The 18,624-nt window shown below is 48.5% G+C and overlaps 1 protein-coding gene across 2 annotated transcripts in view; it reads right to left on the bottom strand.

Moving 5' to 3' along the window:
* GRAMD2A (GRAM domain containing 2A) overlaps nt 1-18,624 on the bottom strand; it is a 64,308-nt gene that overhangs the window by 31,294 nt on the left and 14,390 nt on the right. For both annotated transcript variants that reach the window (XM_053272779.1, XM_053272780.1), the window contains exons 2-3: nt 4,899-4,994; nt 2,624-2,681 (exon numbers count right to left, since the gene is read on the bottom strand). In XM_053272779.1, coding sequence (XP_053128754.1) covers nt 2,624-2,681; nt 4,899-4,994 — 154 coding nt within the window. The remainder of the gene's footprint in view (nt 1-2,623; nt 2,682-4,898; nt 4,995-18,624) is intronic.

Below are 18,624 nucleotides of genomic sequence, written 5' to 3'. Positions count from 1 at the left end.
ATTTACGGCCTTTGGCTAGATAAGATAGTAAAATCGGCAAGATAAAGTTAAGTCTCATCAAAGAAGACCATGGGCAAAGGCTTAAATTGCATAATTGGTTTTCAGAGAACCTGCCAGGCTTTGCATGGAAGGATGCTTGTCCTGCAGCATCCTTGCATCACAGACCTTGCAAGACCGAGTCGCTTTAGCCCTCCGGAGGAGCAGCCGGGGATAATAAACCTACAACCACTGCAATAAAGAGGTACACACACACCCCAAAAGCCACGAAAAAGATTCAAAACAGACATTGCTACTACTACGAATATTTATACACCGCTCTTCAACACAATTCTCAAAGCAGTTTACATAGAAAAAATACAGAAATAAGATGGTCCCCTGTTCCCAAAGGGCTCACAACCTAAAAGGAGAAGCATAAGATAAGTAACAGCCACTGGAGGGATGCTGTGCTGGGGTTGGATAGGGCCAGTTGCTCTCCCCCTGCTAAATAGAAGAGAGTCACCATTTGAAAAGGTGTCTCTTTGCTCAGTCAGCAGGGGTTAACTGCTAGACCAGAACCCGCTGAATATCAAGTCAAGAGCAGAAGGTGGATTTGCAGGACCCAGATAAACGAGCTGTGCTCTGTCCCTTGCAGGCCATCTGTCTTGCTGGGAAGGCATACGCAGTGCTTTGGACCCTCATCCAAAAGGGTCATCATCAAGAGCGGCAAGAGTGTCTAGGACAGGGGCCACCAACCTTTCAGAAGCGGTGGGCCAAGTCTTCATTTATGCACTCTAATTTAAGGTTTCACATGCCCGTAAGAATTTTATAATGGTTTTAAATTAAATTAAAAATTAGAATTAAATTAAATTTTAAATCGAATGGGGATCAAAGGTGCTGAATCAAAGGTGCTGAATCAAAGGTGCTGAGCAAAGAGGCTCCTTTTAAAAGTGGTGATTCTCTTATTTAGCAGGAGGAGAGCAACTGGCCCTATCCATCCCCAGCACAGCATCCCTCCAGTGCCTGTTGCTGGTGTCTATCTTAGGTTTCATTTTTTAGATTGCGAGCCTTTTGGGGACATGCAGCCTTTTATTTATTTATTATTCATTCATTCATTCAGTGTTGTTTTATTGCAAGCCACCCAGAGACATGGGTTTGGAGTGGTATACAAATATGCTAAATAAAGAGTATATAAATAAATAAAGTTTCGATTCTAACACTAACACACTCACACTCACCGCAGGGTCTTGCCCTTCTTTCCCCTACCCCCGATTTCCAGCATGTAGGCCCTGAAAACCACCCCATCAAACACTTTATTACAGACCAGTACAATATTAATACTTACAGAAGCCCAGCAAAGTAAACCACAAAGGTTATAATACAATAATTAAACATCAGAGAAGAACAACTAAATTGGATTCTTAATGAGCTCCTGGTGAATTTTATTGGCTATTAAGCAGAAGTTAGCCACATTATAAGATATTGAATCGTTCTGGTCGGCTAAGAGATAATCAAGATGAAAAGAATCTGCACAACCTGGATGACAACTGATAAAAGGAGTTATATATTTATGCCATATCTCTCGATAAAATTGGCAATAAAGGAGCACAAATGCCATCATTCCGATATCTCCCAAGTTGCAGTGACAAGAGTGTTCTTTATAAGGATTTTTTTTTAATATCTCCCTTGCAGAATTGCTATTTGTAGAGCTATATTGTGCCTGTGTCAAGGCTCCGTGGAATTTTGGCATGGTTATCGGGTTTAGCGGAGCCAGGATGGTGTAGTGGTTAGAGTGCTGGACTAGGACTAGGGAGACCTGAGTTCAAATCTCCATTCAGCCATGAAACTAGCTGGGTGACTCTGGGCCAGTCACTTCTCTCTCAGCCTAACCTATTTCACAGGGTTGTTGTGAAAGAGAAACTTAAGTATGTAGTACACCGCTCTGGGCTCCTTGGAGGAAGGGCAGGCTATAAATGTAAAAATAATAATAAAATAATAATAATAAAACTCAGGTCACTTTCTCGCTCCATATCATATGTTCTTTGCCTGAGGTTCTCTGACTCAGCTACAAGAGTGTTTTAGAGGGACTGTGTGCCGGAAATTGGGAGCAAGGGAACTCACCGCAAGGGATCGTGTGCTCCCCTCTGCACCCAGGTTTCAGCATGCACCTCCTCTAAAGCAGTGCAGTTACAGCCATCCTTCACCAACCACAGTTTTACCAATCACTGTTTTGTGTAACCGTGACTGGGAAATCGTGACAGGTCTCACCAACCATGATGAGAGTATCCATGGTTTGGCAAAATATATTTGTAATTTTGGGTGGGGTGGGTGGGGAGGGTCCCTCGTCACTCCTCTTGATGACCAATATTGATTTAAATAAATTCTGGGTGGGTTTTGGTGGTTTTTTCTGTATTTCTCTGTCTTTTCGCGACCACGATTCCCCTAACCCCCCGTATCCAAAGCTTTTTAATTGCTCGCCAACCGCAAATTGGCCAATCGCGAGGTTTTCCCGGAATGGAACCCTCGCGGTTGGGAAGGGATGACTGTCGTTGCAGAGCGAGTGCCACTCAACATCAGTTTGCGTGCCACTTTTGGCAGACACGTCGCAGGTTCCTAGGAGAAAAATGCTAGCCCCATCCCAACTCACCAGTTCTCGCTGATATTTCTTTAGCTCCTCTTCCTTTAAGGCATCACTCAGGTGCAGGCTGCAAGACAAACAGAGATCCCACGGTCACAGCGGCAAGCTGCTGTAGCATAATGGTTAAGAGGCCAAGCTACGGATCAGGACTTTCCTGGTTCAGGCCCTGCCTCCACTACAGATTTTCCAAGTGGCCTCAGGCGAGCCTCTCAGCCCCAGCCCCTCCTCTCTAATATGGGGATAATAATACTCACTTACTTTACAGGTCTTGTTGCAGAACTGCAGTAAGGTAATACATGTGAAGTGCTTTGAACACGAACACTCAAAAGTGCTATACAAATGCTAAAGATCATCATGACCACCATCACGGTTAATACAACCGATTCTCCTGCTTGAGAAAGGTTTGATGTGGCTTTCCCATCTCAGGGTTAAAATAAACTAAGGTTGGTCAGTCTGGACATCACAGCCAGTCTGTGTTCCTAGTCACAATCCAAAGTGGAATTCTTCTGAATCGTGCATAGGCAGGGATTGGGGAGCACACCCCTAAATGCTAGGAGATGTCACGCAGCACCAACATTTCACCATGGTTCCCCATGACGCCCAAACCACTCCTCCATCTTTTCTTCTGCTCGCTCATCTCTCTCCAACTGTCTTTCCAACTACTCTTCTTTCAAGTCCTCAGAATCCCTTTTCGCTTCGTTTCATGCCTGCATTTCCACTGATCAAGCAAGATGCCATTGTGGGAACTCAATGGAACTACTGTGCTTCCTAAAGTTTTAACACGAGTCAGAGCTCAGACCTGGAACACCTGAAGTAATAGTCAGGAAAGGGGTGTCTCTGAGCATGTGGAGAGGGCAGTCGCCTCATCAGTGAATATCACAGGGTCAGAGAGTAGATCTAGCAAGCTAACCTGCTTGTTTCATTCCCTCCAAACCTGAGCCAATCAAAAGCTTTCTGGATGCATCTCAAAACAGAATGAAGGCATAAAGATCGCCACATGAGAAAGGAAGAGGAAGGTTCTCCAGTACTGATGAACAATCGCAACTAACGATTAGCAAGATTTGTCTGGAAGGATATGTTTGCCTAACAGCAAATATGAATGGATATAGAACCTACACTATAAGCCAGGGGTTCTCGATCTTGTTGGATGACCAATCCCATCATCCCAGTCACAATGGCCTTTGGGGATGGGAGGTGTCATCCAGCAACATCTGGAAGCTCAAGGCTAGGAACCCATGCTATGCACAACTAGGCAGGTCTGGGAGGACGAAAGTGTAATCTCAGCCAACAACAGGCCCAACATTTCCTAGAAATGGCTGCATCACGCTCAAGAGTGTGGTAGTTACACTGGCTACCAATATGTTCCTGGGCTAAATACAAAGTGCTGGTTATAACGTATAAAACCCTAAACAGCTTAGGCCCAGGGTATTTAAGAGAACGCCTTCTTCGTTACAAGCCTCTCTGCCTATTAAGAATATCTAGGTAGGTCTTTCTACAGTTGCCACCAGCTCCTCTGGTGGCTACTCAGGAACAGACCTTCTCCATGGCCGTCCCAAGGCTTTGGAATTCACTCCCTGCTGAGGTAAGAGCTTCCCCATCTCTGACAGTTTTTAAAAAGACTCTTAAGATGCATTCATTCATCCAAGTCTTTGATTAGACCTATTTTTAAATTGTTTTAATACGTGTGGTTTTCTTGTATACCACCCAGACACACAAGTTTGGGGTGGAATATAAATATACTAAATAAATAAACAAATACATACATACATACATACATAAACATGAGACAAACACCACATTTCACATGCAGAGAAGCACCTCTCCATAGAAGTTAACCATGGAGTTTCATATATTCCATATTTTATTTCGAACTCAAGTTACAGTGGACGTTTCGAGGAAGTATTGGAGTCCTGTTTTGTCCGGATCCACATACAGCACATGTGTTGACAGGTATGTATAAAGTTGTACTATCCCCTGAACATCCGGCATGCCCATCCTAAGAGCACACAGGTTCCCAGGGCAGATCCTCTGAGAACAGGGGAAACTGCCAGGCTAGAAAATGTTAGCACTGAATGTGGGCTTACTGCAGTCAGAATGGGCTGCCAAAATTGTGGTCCTAAAATACATTTTTTATCAATCCGACCTTGCTTATGAATACCAGGAAGGCAGCTAGTAGATGTTATCCCAAGAGAAAACAGGAGGGGGGGGGAAAGAAGTTGAACTTTTATCCAGGAACTGCTCTTAAAAAAGAAAGCAAGAAACAATCTAGGCAAACAACACTCACCTGCCATTCGGGGAATCCAAGCTCTTTTCCTTGTGCAATGCCTCCAGTTTCTCCAGGCTGTGCATGGGCTCTGCTTTTTCATGCATTGGTTTAGTGCTGCAACGAAAATAAAAAGGAAGGGTGAGGAGGCATGTTAATCTTCTAGGGGAAAAGAGACGATTGGAGTGTCAGTTCAACAGGCAGATAGCCCAGACATTCAGGGAGGAAAGTTCTGAATCGCTGTTGCTGGAGGTCAAGCGGTTCAGTGGCATAGCTATGAGCCTCCTCTGCAGAAACATTTGGTTTCCAGGAAGTGGCAATGGACAGTGAAACATCTATAAAAGTGTCTGTAAAATCTCTCAGCCACAGTCTGCTGCAGCAAAATGTGGGGGTGGGGAAGTAACCAGCTGATACAAGCTGATATTGTAGCAATCTTCCCCCCACACCCCACAAATAACTGGAAGCCTGTTTTTCCTATAATGGCAGGCCACTTCCTATCCTGCAACCCCACTGAAAAATCCATATAAACATAGTGAGCAGGAAGAAATGATTCCGTTGGTTAGCTCGTCTGTGATGGGAGATAAACAAGGACGGGGCGCTCCGGTGCTGGAGGGGGAGAGTGCATGGCCTTCCAAGGGTGAAGGAGGGAATATTTTGCACGCGCCAAAATAAAACTAATCAGTTGTAGGGGAGCAACAGTGGGGGAAAGGGGGCATGCTTTCATCTCCGGCTGGTGGGCTTCTTCCGAAAGGCATCTGGGAAACAGAATGCTGGACTGGATCGGCCGCAGACTGGATCCAGCAGGGCTGTGCTTGCTTATTGTATGGCTACAAGGAAAAGGAAGAGTGTTCCTAGCCTTTCTTGAACCCAGAACGACAGGAAGGAGAACAGACAAAGTCAGCATCAGAGTAGACCAAAGGAGAAGGTTAGTTCATCACCTCAGCCTTCCTCCTGGCTTGCTGCATCCCACCAGTTCCCTCTCCAGGGAAGCTTCCAACTCCCATGCCCAAGAACAGCCCTCACCATCGGTTGCCTGGGTTTCAAATGCCCCATTACAAAGCTGGCAGGGCTTTTAAAGCTTACTCCAAGCTTACTCCCCCCTGATCTCACTTGCTGCTTCCTGTCACACCCAACAAGGCTGCCCCCACTGGAGCTGTTCCCAGGTCTCCCTGCCTCACCTGCTCAACCCCACCTGGGCCCAACCAACCAACCTGGAACCATCTTGCCCCCGTTCCCTTCGGGGGAAGACAGAAGCCCCAAAGGAGAGATGCCGCGCTTTCTGCTGGACCAGACAGCAGACACGCAGGCAATCAGGTAAGGCAGCATCCTGGGACTTACGAAGTGTGTAAATGTTGGTGCAGGGGGAAAGTCTTGTTTACATTAACAAGGGCTACTTGAGTTCCTGTGGGGTAAGAGCAGGAAGCTTTCACCCCCCAAAGAATTTTTTAAAAGCCTTATAAAGCAACGTCAAAAGTTATGTTGGCTTGGTAGTGGAAGAAATGTATCCCTTGGCATTGGGGATGTGACAAGCACTAACCACTCAACGTCTACAACAGCCAGTCAACGCGATTAATACACAGATATAAATAGGAACAGAACCACGATGGTGGTGTGATCTGAAGGAAAGACCTTTTAATATATAAAACGTAAGGAAAAGTATGCCATCAAGTCAATTTCGACTCCTTGCGCCCACAGAGTCCTGTGGTTGTCTTTGGTAGAATACAGGAAGAGTTGACCATTGCCTCCTCCCACACAGTATGAGGTGATGCCTTTCAGCACCTTCCTATAGCACTGCTGCACGATATAGTACCAGTGGGGATTTGAACCGGCAACCTTCTGCTTGTTAGTCACACATTTCCTCGCTGTGCCACTTAAGTTGATATAAAACGTATGCCTAGTAAAAAATGAATGGTCCACACAAGTCCGTGTGAGCTTCTCAGCTTAGCACACCTCTCTCTGTTACAGAGACAGCACTGATTTGATGCACTGATCTGAGCAGGGGCAATTTTTAAAGCACAGATAGCCGAGTCTGGTCCGACACCAGAAATTTGCTCTCCAGCCAGTCACATTGAGGGGATAGAGCAGCTAAGCAGCATTTAACAGAACATTAAAAAGATAAGAAAACTTACAGAGAACAACTCAGCCCTCCTACAACACAAAAACCTGCAGGACTTTAGAAACATAGGAGCATCCATCCTCTAAGGGGGATATCTTACAGTGCTCACATGTATAGTCTCCCATTCAAATGCAAACCAGGATGGACCTTGCTTAGCAAAGGGGAGAAATCATGCTTGCTAGCACAAGACCAGCTCTCCTCCCTTAGTCTTTAAGGTGCAGTACAACTGTTTGTTTTGCTACTCCTCTTTGTTTCCGAGTGCTACTGCCCTTGAACTGCGAACCTTTTATTTTAGCATTCCTGTTACTAAGACACTTTCATTTGTTGAATACAAACTGTATGCGTCTTATCTGCCTCAAAGCGCCAATGTACTAGCTGTAGTTCAGAGCAACCGATGTGTGGCTTCAAGTTCTAGTATTCTGTGTGGCGCTTCCCAACACGGGGTGCGATCTCGACCTTCCTGCTTATTTTCCTGGTTCCTTTTTCCAGTGGTATTGGAGCTTTTGTTGCAAATATGTCAGAAATTAGGTGCTCTACCCACTGTGTTACTTATTTTGATGGATGGATGTATTTCACCACGTGAGCCAGCATGGTGAGGTGGTTAGAGTGTTGGACTAGGCCTGGGGAGACCCGAGTTCAAATCCCCATTCAGCCATGATACTAGCTGGGTGACTCTGAGCCAGTCACTTCTCTCTCAGCCTAACCTACTTTACAGGATTGTCGTGAGGAGAAATTTAGTACACTACTCTGGACTCCTTAGAGGAAGAGTGGGAATATAAATGTAAATAAATAAATAAATAAATTTATATCCTGCTCTTTCCCCAAGAAGCCTGAACATGGTTATGTTTATCCCCACAAAGCCAATGAGGCAGGTTAGACAGAGAGAGAAGTGACTGGCCCAGAGTCATCCAGTGAGTTTCATGGCTGAACAGGGATTTGAACTCGGGTCTCCTCGGTCCTAGTCCAGCACTCTAACCACAACCCCATGATGGCTCTCGACACAAATTGTCAAGGGTCAAACAACCAAGTGAAGCCCAAACTATATCAAGTGTTCGAGATATTCATAACTGATGTTCAGTATATGATCATGTGCCTGAAGAGGGGGAAAGAATGCAATACATATCTGTTCAGGTTGCAAGTTCCCTCCCTGGCAGCATCTCCAAGATAGGGCTGAGAGAGATTCCTGCCTGCAACCTTGGAGAAGCCGCTGCCAGTTCGTGAAAACAATACTGAGCTAGATAGACCAATGGTCTGACTCAGTATATGGCAGCTTCCTATGTTCCTATGCCTGGCTTTATTTATTTGCTGCATAACCTCTTTCTGTGGTTTACAAATTTAACTGCTAAAAAAAACCCATCCCCAAAGAAATAAACTTCGTAGTATTTAAATGAAAAGGGATAACAGACAGGGGCTGGGTTCACACAAGGATCCTTATTAAAACGTTAATCAGGATGAGTGAGCCCTGATGGTGTGAACCCAGAATTTCATGGGTACCTTGGTCAAACCACTGTGATTAAATCCTGGTTATCTATCCTAGTTAAAGACTGGTTAATTGATGCCGTTTGGCCAGGATTGCTTTGAAATTCTGGGTGCCCACAATCAGCTCCACTGAGTGCACTCATCCTGATTAACTTTTCAACAAGGATCTTTATGACTGTGTGAACCCAGCCAGAGTGGTCACATCTCAGCCCACGCATGGCCTTCGCTGAGGTCCTCTGGCCTGGGCTCTCTTCTTCCTCCTCTCTCAGGGCACGCAGGTTTTAAGCAGCCCCATGGGAAGCGGGAGAGCACTCTCCTTTAGCAAGGCTGTGGCATCAAACTGTCTTCAATCTCCCCTACATGGAAAGCACATACAGCAAAATCGATACGTAGGGAATATTTCAGCCTGGGAACCACAATAGTCTCCCACTACAGGTATCAAATCAACATAGCCATGCTAGGAAGATTGCATTGCTGCCCATTACTGCTGCTGTGAAGGGTTACCACACTCATTTGTGCACATTTAAACTTTGCATGGAAACGGCACAGATCAGTATCTCTTGAATCTCAAGGCTTTGTGGTCCTATTTGTTTACAATCTTTTTCCTCTGCACCCATGCATCTGCTGCCTTCATATATTTGATGAAACTGGCTCTGGTCCACAAAAGCTTCTGCTGCAAAAAAACAAACAAACCCAAACTGTTTTCTTTTCAGTACCACAAGATTTGTTGTGTGCAGGCACAGTTGCCACATCTGATGGCTTCTACTGTGCAATCTGCATCATGTACAGGGCTGCACAACTTTGGCTGCCCAGCTGTTGCTGGACTACAACTCCCATCATCCCCAGCCACAGTGGCCAATAGTCAGGGATGATGGGCGCTGTAGTCCAACAGCGGCTGGAGGACCAAAGTTGTACAGCCCTGCTGTTGTGGGAAAGATGTGGCTGTTAAGAAGTAATCCTTAAGAGTTGATTCACACATTATATTTTCTTTTGGCATCCATCTAAGGTTTTTATTTTAAATGTGTATCTGAATTTAAAGTGCAAGGTTTCTCAAATGTGGGTGCCCAGATGTTGTTGGACTACAACTCAAAGGACAAGTTGGAGAGACCCTGATGGAATGTATGATTAAGACTAACCACTGGTTGACAAGGTGTATCTTTCAGGCATGCTCAGAGAGCCAGAATGGGCAGAGATTCTCTGTCAAGAATACAGTTTGTGCAGGGATGACCCCAAAGAGGTAATAAGGGGGTAGTGGGTGCTTCCCAAAAAATATTTCCCACTCCCCCATCCACCAGACTGGAATTTTACAGCAAAGTGTCGCATAGTATATTATGTGTTGCAAAACATAATACATAGTACAATACATATTGCATAGTACAATGCAATGCAGGCACAGTATATTATGGTCCTATAGCCTGAATGAGTCAAAAAGGCCTCCATTGTTTAAAGAAGCCTCATCCACCCACTCCCCCACCTACTCCAGAACAAGAAGTCCATGCAGCCAGATATGTGGGAGACTCCTCCAGCCTCCCAGGAGTCCGGCCAACCCCTTCGCTTCCTTCCTGGCCAGGAACTGCCATTTCCAGCTGGTCCGGTCCTGAGCTCTTCCTCCATCCCAGCCTTTCCTGCCACATGGTCTTAGACAGGAAGAAAAAACTAGCCTGGAACTGGCAGACGGGGAGGTTTGCCCTGATTCAAAGACAGTATTTTCCTAGAGCAATCTGGCCCATGTTCTGAATACGTTGGGAAATGTCACGCAAGCCGACGGCATTCATTCCCGTACCTCTATAGGCATAGTGTCGACTGAAATCCTCACTCCCCTAAACCACCTTTGCCATCCCTTTGCTGCCCCAAACTAGTTGCTGTACAAGCGTCGCCCTTGACTTTGTGGACAACCACATAAAGCTCCTAACAGTCTGAAATCCCACGGCACCAGTTGGGCCGTTTTGTGTCGGGGAAACCCAGGCCGGTGGTGCTTAAGGGACGGCAGTTCCTTGTGTTCCAGTCACTCCCATGGGGACAGAAGCAACTCCAAACAGAAAACAGCTCACTTCGGCCCCGCTCTGAGCTTTGCCAACAGTCCTGCCTGCACCTCCTGGCTGGGATTATCAGTTAACTGACTCGGCAGGGAGCTTTTGGAAACGCCAAAGAAAACCGTGCTTAGGCCAATAGGTTATCCCTCCCGAGAGATCAGGCCCTCCGCTGCAATGCAAGCCCTTGAGAGAGCAGGAAATGGCCCCAAATAGACAAGCCATTCAAGATAAGAGAGGTGAAGAAGCCCAGGAAGTCAAACAAGGCCCAGCCTTCAACAGAGGCAATAAGGCAGGATGCCAAGGCACTGGGGGTCACGTGTGCCAGCCGCTGGCAGGGCTCTTTACGACTTAGAAGAGGGATGGGGAGCAAAAAGGGACAGGAAGGAAGGATGTCCCTTCCTCCAGGGCTCTGTTCAGACATTATGTTGTACTTGTGTGCAGGATACTGCAGATGTGTATATGAATACGACAAATATTTATATACGGCTTTTCAACAAAAAGTTCCCAAAGCGGTTTACATAGATAACAATCAATTAAGATGGCTCCCTGTTGCCAGAGGGCTCACAATCTTAAAAAGATAGACGCCAGCAACAGCCACTGGAGGGATGCTGTGCTGGGGATGGATAGGGCCAGTTGCTCTCCCCCTGCTCAATAAAGAGAATCACCAAAAAGGTACCTCTCTGCTCAGTTTGCAGGGGCAACTGCTAACAGGTTAGCATTATTGCTGCTAAAGTTGTGCCGTCGAGTCACTGGCGACACCTGGCGACCACAGAGCCATGTGGTTTTTCTTGTGTAGAATACAGGAGGGGCTTACCATTGCCTCCTCCCACACAATGTGAAATGATGCCTTTCAGCATCCTCTCTAATAAAACGCTTGGTGTCTGTCCGTGGACGGGCACCAAGCGTGTGTTCGTGCCTCCCTGCCCTGTTCTGCGCCTGCGCGAAGCGCAGGCGCAGAACAGGGCAAGGGAGACATGAGGGCCGGCACCCGGTGGCCATCTTGGGCGGCCAGAAGCGGCCGCCCCGAAGAAGCCGGGAATGCGGGGAAGGAGGAGACTGGCCGAGGCGGCGGCAAAGCCGCCGCCTCGGCCAGAGGACGCAGCGCGGCCAAGGCGGCGGTGGAGCCGCGCCGCCGAAGCCGGGTGGGGGGAGGAGGTGATGGGGTAAGCCGGCCGAGGTGGCGGCAGAGCCGCCGCCGAGGCCTGGCACCGCCGCCGCAGCCAGGCGGCTGCAAGTCCTTGGGGCCCTTGCCCGTCCGGGGAGACCGGCCGGGAATGTGAGGCGGGGGCGGACCGGACCGGCAGCGCCGCCCCCAGAGTCTGCCCGGCCACCACCACCACCACCGCCCACTCTCCCGCCCTCCCAGCTGCCCACATACTCCTTCCCCGCTCCCCCCCCCGCAAATGATTAAGGGCCAAAACGGCCCAGAAGAATGCCTCCGCGGCCGCCGCCATGGCCGCCAACCGCCCTCCCAGCTGGCCGAGACCTCCTTACCCGAAGCAGCCCGCGACAGTCGGGCGAACTAAAAGCTGTTTTTGCGAAGAAGAGAGGAGCTCCCGAACAGAGCTCCTCTCTGTGCTAAGTCTCTCCCCGAAGTGGTGCTTTGGGCGCAAAGGACACCTATTGCGTCCTTTGCGTCCATAGCAGCAGTTTGGGCATTGGCTTAGCACAGAGAGGAGCTCTGTTCCGGAGCTCCTCTCTTCTTCGCAAAAAATGGATTTTTGATCGCCCGACTGTCGCGGGCTGCTTTGGGTAAGGAAGTCTCAGCCAGCTGGGAGGGCGTGAGGGGGGGAGGCCAGAGGAAGTGGGGCGGGGGGGGGAACTCTCCCCTACTAGCGCCCGTTATCACAACGGGCCTGAAACACTAGTCTTCCTATATTGCTGCTGCCCGATATAAGTGTTTCTCATAGTCTGGGAAACATACCAGCGAGGATTCGAACTGACAACCTCTGGCTTGCTAGTCAAGTCATTTCCCCACTGCACCATTAGGTGGTAACAACATGAATTGTCCCCTTTGCTAAGCAGGATCCACCCTGGTTTGCATTTCAATGGGAGACTACTTGTATATGCACTGTAAGATATTCCCCTCGGGAGATGGGGCCACTCTGGGAAGAGCACCTGCAGGCTTGCATGCAGAAGGTTCCAAGATCCCTCCCTGGCATCTCCAGATAGGGCTGGGAGAGACTCCTGCCTGTAACCTTGGAGAAGCCGCTGCCAGTCTGCGTAGACACTTCTGAGCCGGATGGACCAAGGGTCTGACTCAGTATATGGCAGCTTCCTATGCCCCACATAGATTTTTGAAATAAAAATGGGGGGGGCAGGTGGGTGTAGAACTACTTTTCCAAGGGGTGTTTGGTGCCCCCAGCTGCTTTTGGCAGGCGGGGAGGACTGAGAGAATGGAGATTGGGCGCTGATCACTCAGGGAAACAGCTCAAGAACAACCGAAGCCCTTACAATTGTACTTGAGAGGAGAATGGCCATAAATCAGGCAGAGCCTGTGGTGAGTGGGTGCTGGCCATTAATTTAAATTTCTCCTGTGACATTTTCTGAGTAGAGAGACGGGAGGAGGCAATGGCAAACCCCTCCTGTATTCTGCCAAAAAAGAACCACAGGGCTCTGTGGGCGCCAGCAGTCAACACCGATTCGACGGCACCCTTTACCTTTACTTTACCACAAGACCAGCTCTCTTCTCGCCTCCATAGCTCACCCACCTAGAAATGCACTTTGCCCACTTTAAAAAAAAAAAGCAAGCATGAGGTCATTGTGGAGTAGGATTACACACACACACACACACACACACACACACACACAGAGTATCCTTGCATACCAGTTCTCTTCAGAAGCACTGGCAACCGGGACATGGCTACCAGCCGCACAGGGGAGGCCATTTGAGGCTGCAGTCCGGTGCTTTGCAGAAGGGATAAAAATGTCAGAGGAAGCGGCCAGACGAATCCCTGTGATGATGGCACTGGAATGCCACCTGCTTGTTCCAAAAGAAGTTTCCGAAGTATACCAGGTATACCCCACATAAGAACAACCCTGCTGGATCCGGCCCAAGGTCTATCTAGTCCAGCATCCCGTTTCACACAGTGGCCCACCAGATGCTTCTGGGGAGCCCACAGGCAAGAGGTATGTGCATGCCCTCTCTCCTGCTGTTGCTCCCCTGCAACTGTTATTGCCTCTGAGGCTGGAAGCATCTTGCCTCCGAGGCTAGAGGTGACCCACAGCCACCAAACTAGTAGCCATTGATAGACCTGTCCTCTATGTGTACATACAACACCTCTACCTCAAAGATCACTGCTATGAGTGGGCCCCGGATCTTTTTAGCTAGCAATGCCCCAGCTAGCTACTTAAAAGATCTGGGGCCCGGCCACAGCTCCTCTTTTGATAACTATTATCCTGCTAACTGAGCAAAGAGGCACCTTTTTAAAAAAAGTGACGATTCCCTTCATTGAGCAGGGGGAGAGCCACTGGCCCTATCCATCCCCAGCACAGCATCCCTCCAGTGGCTGCGGCTGGTGTCTAGCTTATGTTTCTTTTTTAGACTGTGAGCCCCTTGGGGACAGGGAGCCCTTTTATTTCTATCTATCCATCCATCCTGCTTTGGGAACTTTTGTTGAAAAGCAGCATGTAAATATCCGTTGTATAATTAAGCTCGATCACAACACCAAGCCCCCAAGAATAAATCTCATATATTTTAAAGTCTCTAAATGATACAGCACCTTTGAAGGTGGAAGCAGCAGAGAGCCAGGGGAGGCCAGGGGCCCTCTCCCTGATCCGTGAAGGCGCCTCCATGGCTGCTCCTTCTTTCTGGTCATGAAGGTCATGGAGGATTGAGGTGGCTGATGAGCTCTGGAGCTCTGAGCAATCCCCTGGAGACCCCGTGCCCCATGGGTCACCCCCTAGAGGAGCACCTGGAGGCGAGCTGCATTTCATTGTCTGAAACGGCCCCTCCTGCCTTCTGAAACACATGTGTGGGCCCACTGGCCACAAGCATTTCCTCTTGCGTTAGGGACTGCCCCTGTGGAGCGTGGAAACCACCCCTGCGTGGGAGGTTAAAGCACAGTTACTTGACCCACACCATCGTTTCCAACAGGCAGCCCTGGGGAACCCACCCCACCAGTTTCCGACAAGGCGCGCATGCCTCATCAGCTGCCCAGCAGGCAGGAATGTAGCAGGTGCAGCATCTCCCTCCCCCTGCTCAATGGGCGAGGCTGCGCCTGTTGAGTTTGACAGACAGTTGTGAAACACACCACAAGGCCCTGCACAGAAACGGGTGGCAGCTGAACTAGGATGCAGCAAAGCCACCGAAACCCCCCACATACAGCTCCATAAATAGTGTCACTGCCGGGCACAGCCCGTACAACTCAGTCTTGTTAGCAAGCCTCAGGAAAGGGCCGTTGTCGTGCAAGTGAATAACTTCTGGGTCTCACTTTTCTGTGTTCTCGGATGCCCTATTTCACTCAGGCCAGGAGTCCTCAACTGTGGGTCCCCCGATACTGCTGGACTACAACTCCCACCATCCTCAGCCACCATAGCCAACAGATGATGGGAGCTGTGGTCCAACTGCATCTGGGGACTTAAGGCTAAGAACACCTGGCTGAAAGGTATTTATCTATTAGCTATTTTGAAGAGTTTGTTTGTGGGTGTGCTTGTGCAAAATAAAATCATACTTCCCTGATTACATACAGTTGCCAAATCCTGCATACACAATCCTGCCACTGAAATTAGCTGAATAAACTACTTTTTACACTAGAATATGCTGGGGGGGGAGGTATATATGAATGTATTGATTCATGGTAGCACGCAGCCTGAATAGAATCCTCAGATTTTAAATCTGATAGTTCTGAACAGATTTCTCACACTCAATCAGATGCCAGGAAGGGAACCTGGAACCTTTTGCATGCAAGTATGCAGATGCTCTTCCCAGAGCAGGCCCGTCTCTTAAGGGGAATATTTTACAGTGCTCTTATCTTATTCCTAAGGGGAATCTCTTATTCCTAAAAGGAGTATCTTACAGTGCTCACGCATGTCATCTCCCATTCAAATGCAAGCCAGGGTGGACCCTGCTTAGCAGAGGGGACAATTCATGCTGGCTACCACAAAGACCAGCTCTCCTCCCATGGGGGAGACCTGCAGACGCCCATGATGGGGCCTTTGATAACGGTCCCACGGGAGCGGAGGAATACACAGATAAATCTACAGCAAAGACTGCTGCATCTTCTCTATGTCACTCCTGGGTTTCGAGAAAAAATCTACACATGATGGCAACATCAAGTGGCAACTTGCACATGTGAACATGCTGACACAGTCTACCGCCACTGGCAGAGTTTCCGTATCACCTGGGAGCTCAGACATTCAGCCAAGCCTTCTCAAGTGTTGATGATTCATGCGTACGTGCATGTGTGAAGTTCATCGAGGTTTGATGTGTTTCTTGCTCCACCGTCACTTTTCACGCAGACCTAGCCCCTCTGCATTTTCTTCTCCTAAGGTTGCATGTTGATATTTGAACCAGGCTAGTTTACTTGCCTGTATATTCATGCCATATATAGACCTCTACCGTTACGCACCTTTTCACACATACTAGTAACTTTGGACATACGGAGAGCCGCCTTATACCGAGTCATGCAACTTCCAGTGCTGCCTACCCTGATCGGCAGCACCTCCCCAAGGTTTCAGATCAGGGTCGCTCTCACGACCTGCCCTCCGATCCTTTTAACTGGAGCTGCCAAGGATTGGACTGGGACCTTCTACAGGCCAGGGATGTTGACCTGAGCCATATCCACAGCATCGCAAACTTGCTGTGCTTGTGCAAGGGTCTCCCTCTTCAAATAAGCAGCAGAGGAGAGAATTGCAGAAAGGGAGGGTGGGGGAGAGAAAAAGAAAGGCTCCATCAGTGGAGAACAAGGAACAACCAGGGTTAAAGACACCGGAGACCACTGGTTCTGAAAAAGAAAATTACTATCACCAGTTGGTGCCTCAAAAGTAACAGGAAGAGCAATGCAAAACAGGACAGGAATATAGGCTGCCAGAGCTCTCGGGAGTATTTTCAGGTACAAATCGCGTGAGACAGCTGACCCAGTAGGTGCTATGCAAGCAACCATAAAAATAGATCGTAAACCTTGGGGGACTGAGGTTTATAGTCCTCGCTCATCTCTTTACTTCCAGCTGCTGTTCAGACTGTGGCACGGGTCTGGGGAGGGGCTGCGGCAACTGATGCCCATGGGGAGCTAGTGGTGGGACAGAGGACAGGGCAGCTGAAGGCAGATGGAGCCAAGGGTAACAACAGGCAGAGCCCCTTGGCGGGGAACCCAGAAAGGAAACAGAAGCTCCCCTTCCTCACTAACAGAGCACAAGCCGATGCATGTATACTCAGAAGTTAATTCCACTGAGTGTAAGGAGCCTGGCAGCCCTAGATCTCTTTTGCAGAAATATAGAATCTAGAAATACAGCCCTAGATCTCTTTTACAGACACTGATAACACAGAAAGACACCTAGAGACCCCACCCCATTCACAGACTGAGGCAGGGCATAGCCACCACCATCGCTTGGGGAAGGAAGAAGGCTCACAGGGTTATGAAAAAGATCCATCTCCACCCGACCCCATTAGAATGGAGAGAGAAATTGCCATGGGGTGTGTGTATATGGAATAGACAACTCCCCCCATCCAGTCTCTGCTAGCTCCTCTCCCCACCACACACACTGCACACCATCTCTACCAGGGATGACCCCAAGGGGTAGCAGGTACTCCTCCCAGAGGATTTCCTGCTCCCCCATTCACCAAACTGGAACTATACAGCAAATTGTCAGACAGTATAGTCATAGTTGATTATGGTCCTGTAGCTTGGATTAATTATTTTCAGAGACCTCTGTTGTTTAAAAGCCGCCTGATGGCACAGCAGGGAAGTAACCTGCCTAGAGAGCAGGAGGCTGTTGGTTTGAATCCCCACGGGTGTGTTTCACAGACTATGGGAAACACCTATATCGGGCAGCAGCAATATAGGAAGATGCTGAAAGGCATCATCTCATACTGCGTGGGAGGAGACAATGGCAAACCCCTCCTGTATTCTACCAAAGAAAACCACAGGGCTCTGTGGGAGCCAGGAGTGGACACACTTTACTTATTGTTGTTTTGAAAAGCCTCATTCACTCACGCCTCTCCCCAGAACAAGCAGCAGAAGACACAGGTCAGTGCAGAAATCCGGGTTGGTAGGAGACTCCTCCAGCCTCCCAGGAGCCAGGCCAGCCGCTTCCTTCCTCGCTAGGAACTAGGATGGGAAGTCCATTTCTGTGGGTTCATCTGCCCTGCAGTTTTCAGCTGGACTGGCACCGGCCTCTCTCCCCACCCGAGGCTTTCTGCCACATGGTCTTGGACAGGAAGAGAGAACTAGCCTAGAAACACAGACTGGAAGGTTTTGCCTATTCCAAAGAGACCATTTTTTTCAAGAGGAATCTGGCCCATTTTCTGAATAAGTTTGAAAATGTCAAGCAAGCTTCATTCATAAGATAAACAGACAGCATTAATTACCTTACCTCTACAGGAATGATATATTTATTACAATCATCAACCAGATAGAAATAGAACACAATAAGTAAAAGCCTACAGCAATGCCTTACCTCTAAGTATTTAAAGGTAAAGTGTGCCGTCGAGTCGGTGTCGACTCCTGGCGACCACAGAGCCCTGTGGTTGTCTTTGGTAGAATACAGGAGGGGTTGACCATTGCCACCTCCCTCACAGTATGAGATGATGCCTTTCAGCATCTTCCTATATCGCTGCTGCCCGATAGCAGTGTACCCAGTGTACCCATCACAGATTCACAGTAGCCCTACGCATTTTATCAGCCAACGTCTAGGTCTAGCATGGGGCCATTGTTTTGCTTACATACAAACAGGGGCAATGGGGGGGCAGTGTTCGCTCTAAGAGGGATTCCCAGATGTTGTTGACGACAACTCCCAGAATCCCCAAGCAAAAGCCATCACAGCTGGGGATTCTGGGAGTTGTCGTCAACAACATCTGGGAATCCCTCTTAGAGCGAACACTGAATGGGGGTCATTCAGAACTGAGGGGGTCAGAAAGAAGAGGAAGATGTATGGATAGGTGGCCTCAAAACACATGGGG

The sequence above is a fragment of the Hemicordylus capensis genome, chromosome 10 (assembly GCF_027244095.1).
Source record: "Hemicordylus capensis ecotype Gifberg chromosome 10, rHemCap1.1.pri, whole genome shotgun sequence".
NCBI lineage: Eukaryota > Metazoa > Chordata > Lepidosauria > Squamata > Cordylidae > Hemicordylus > Hemicordylus capensis.
Note: the sequence above shows the minus strand (reverse complement) of the source record. Positions and strands in the feature narration are given on the sequence as shown.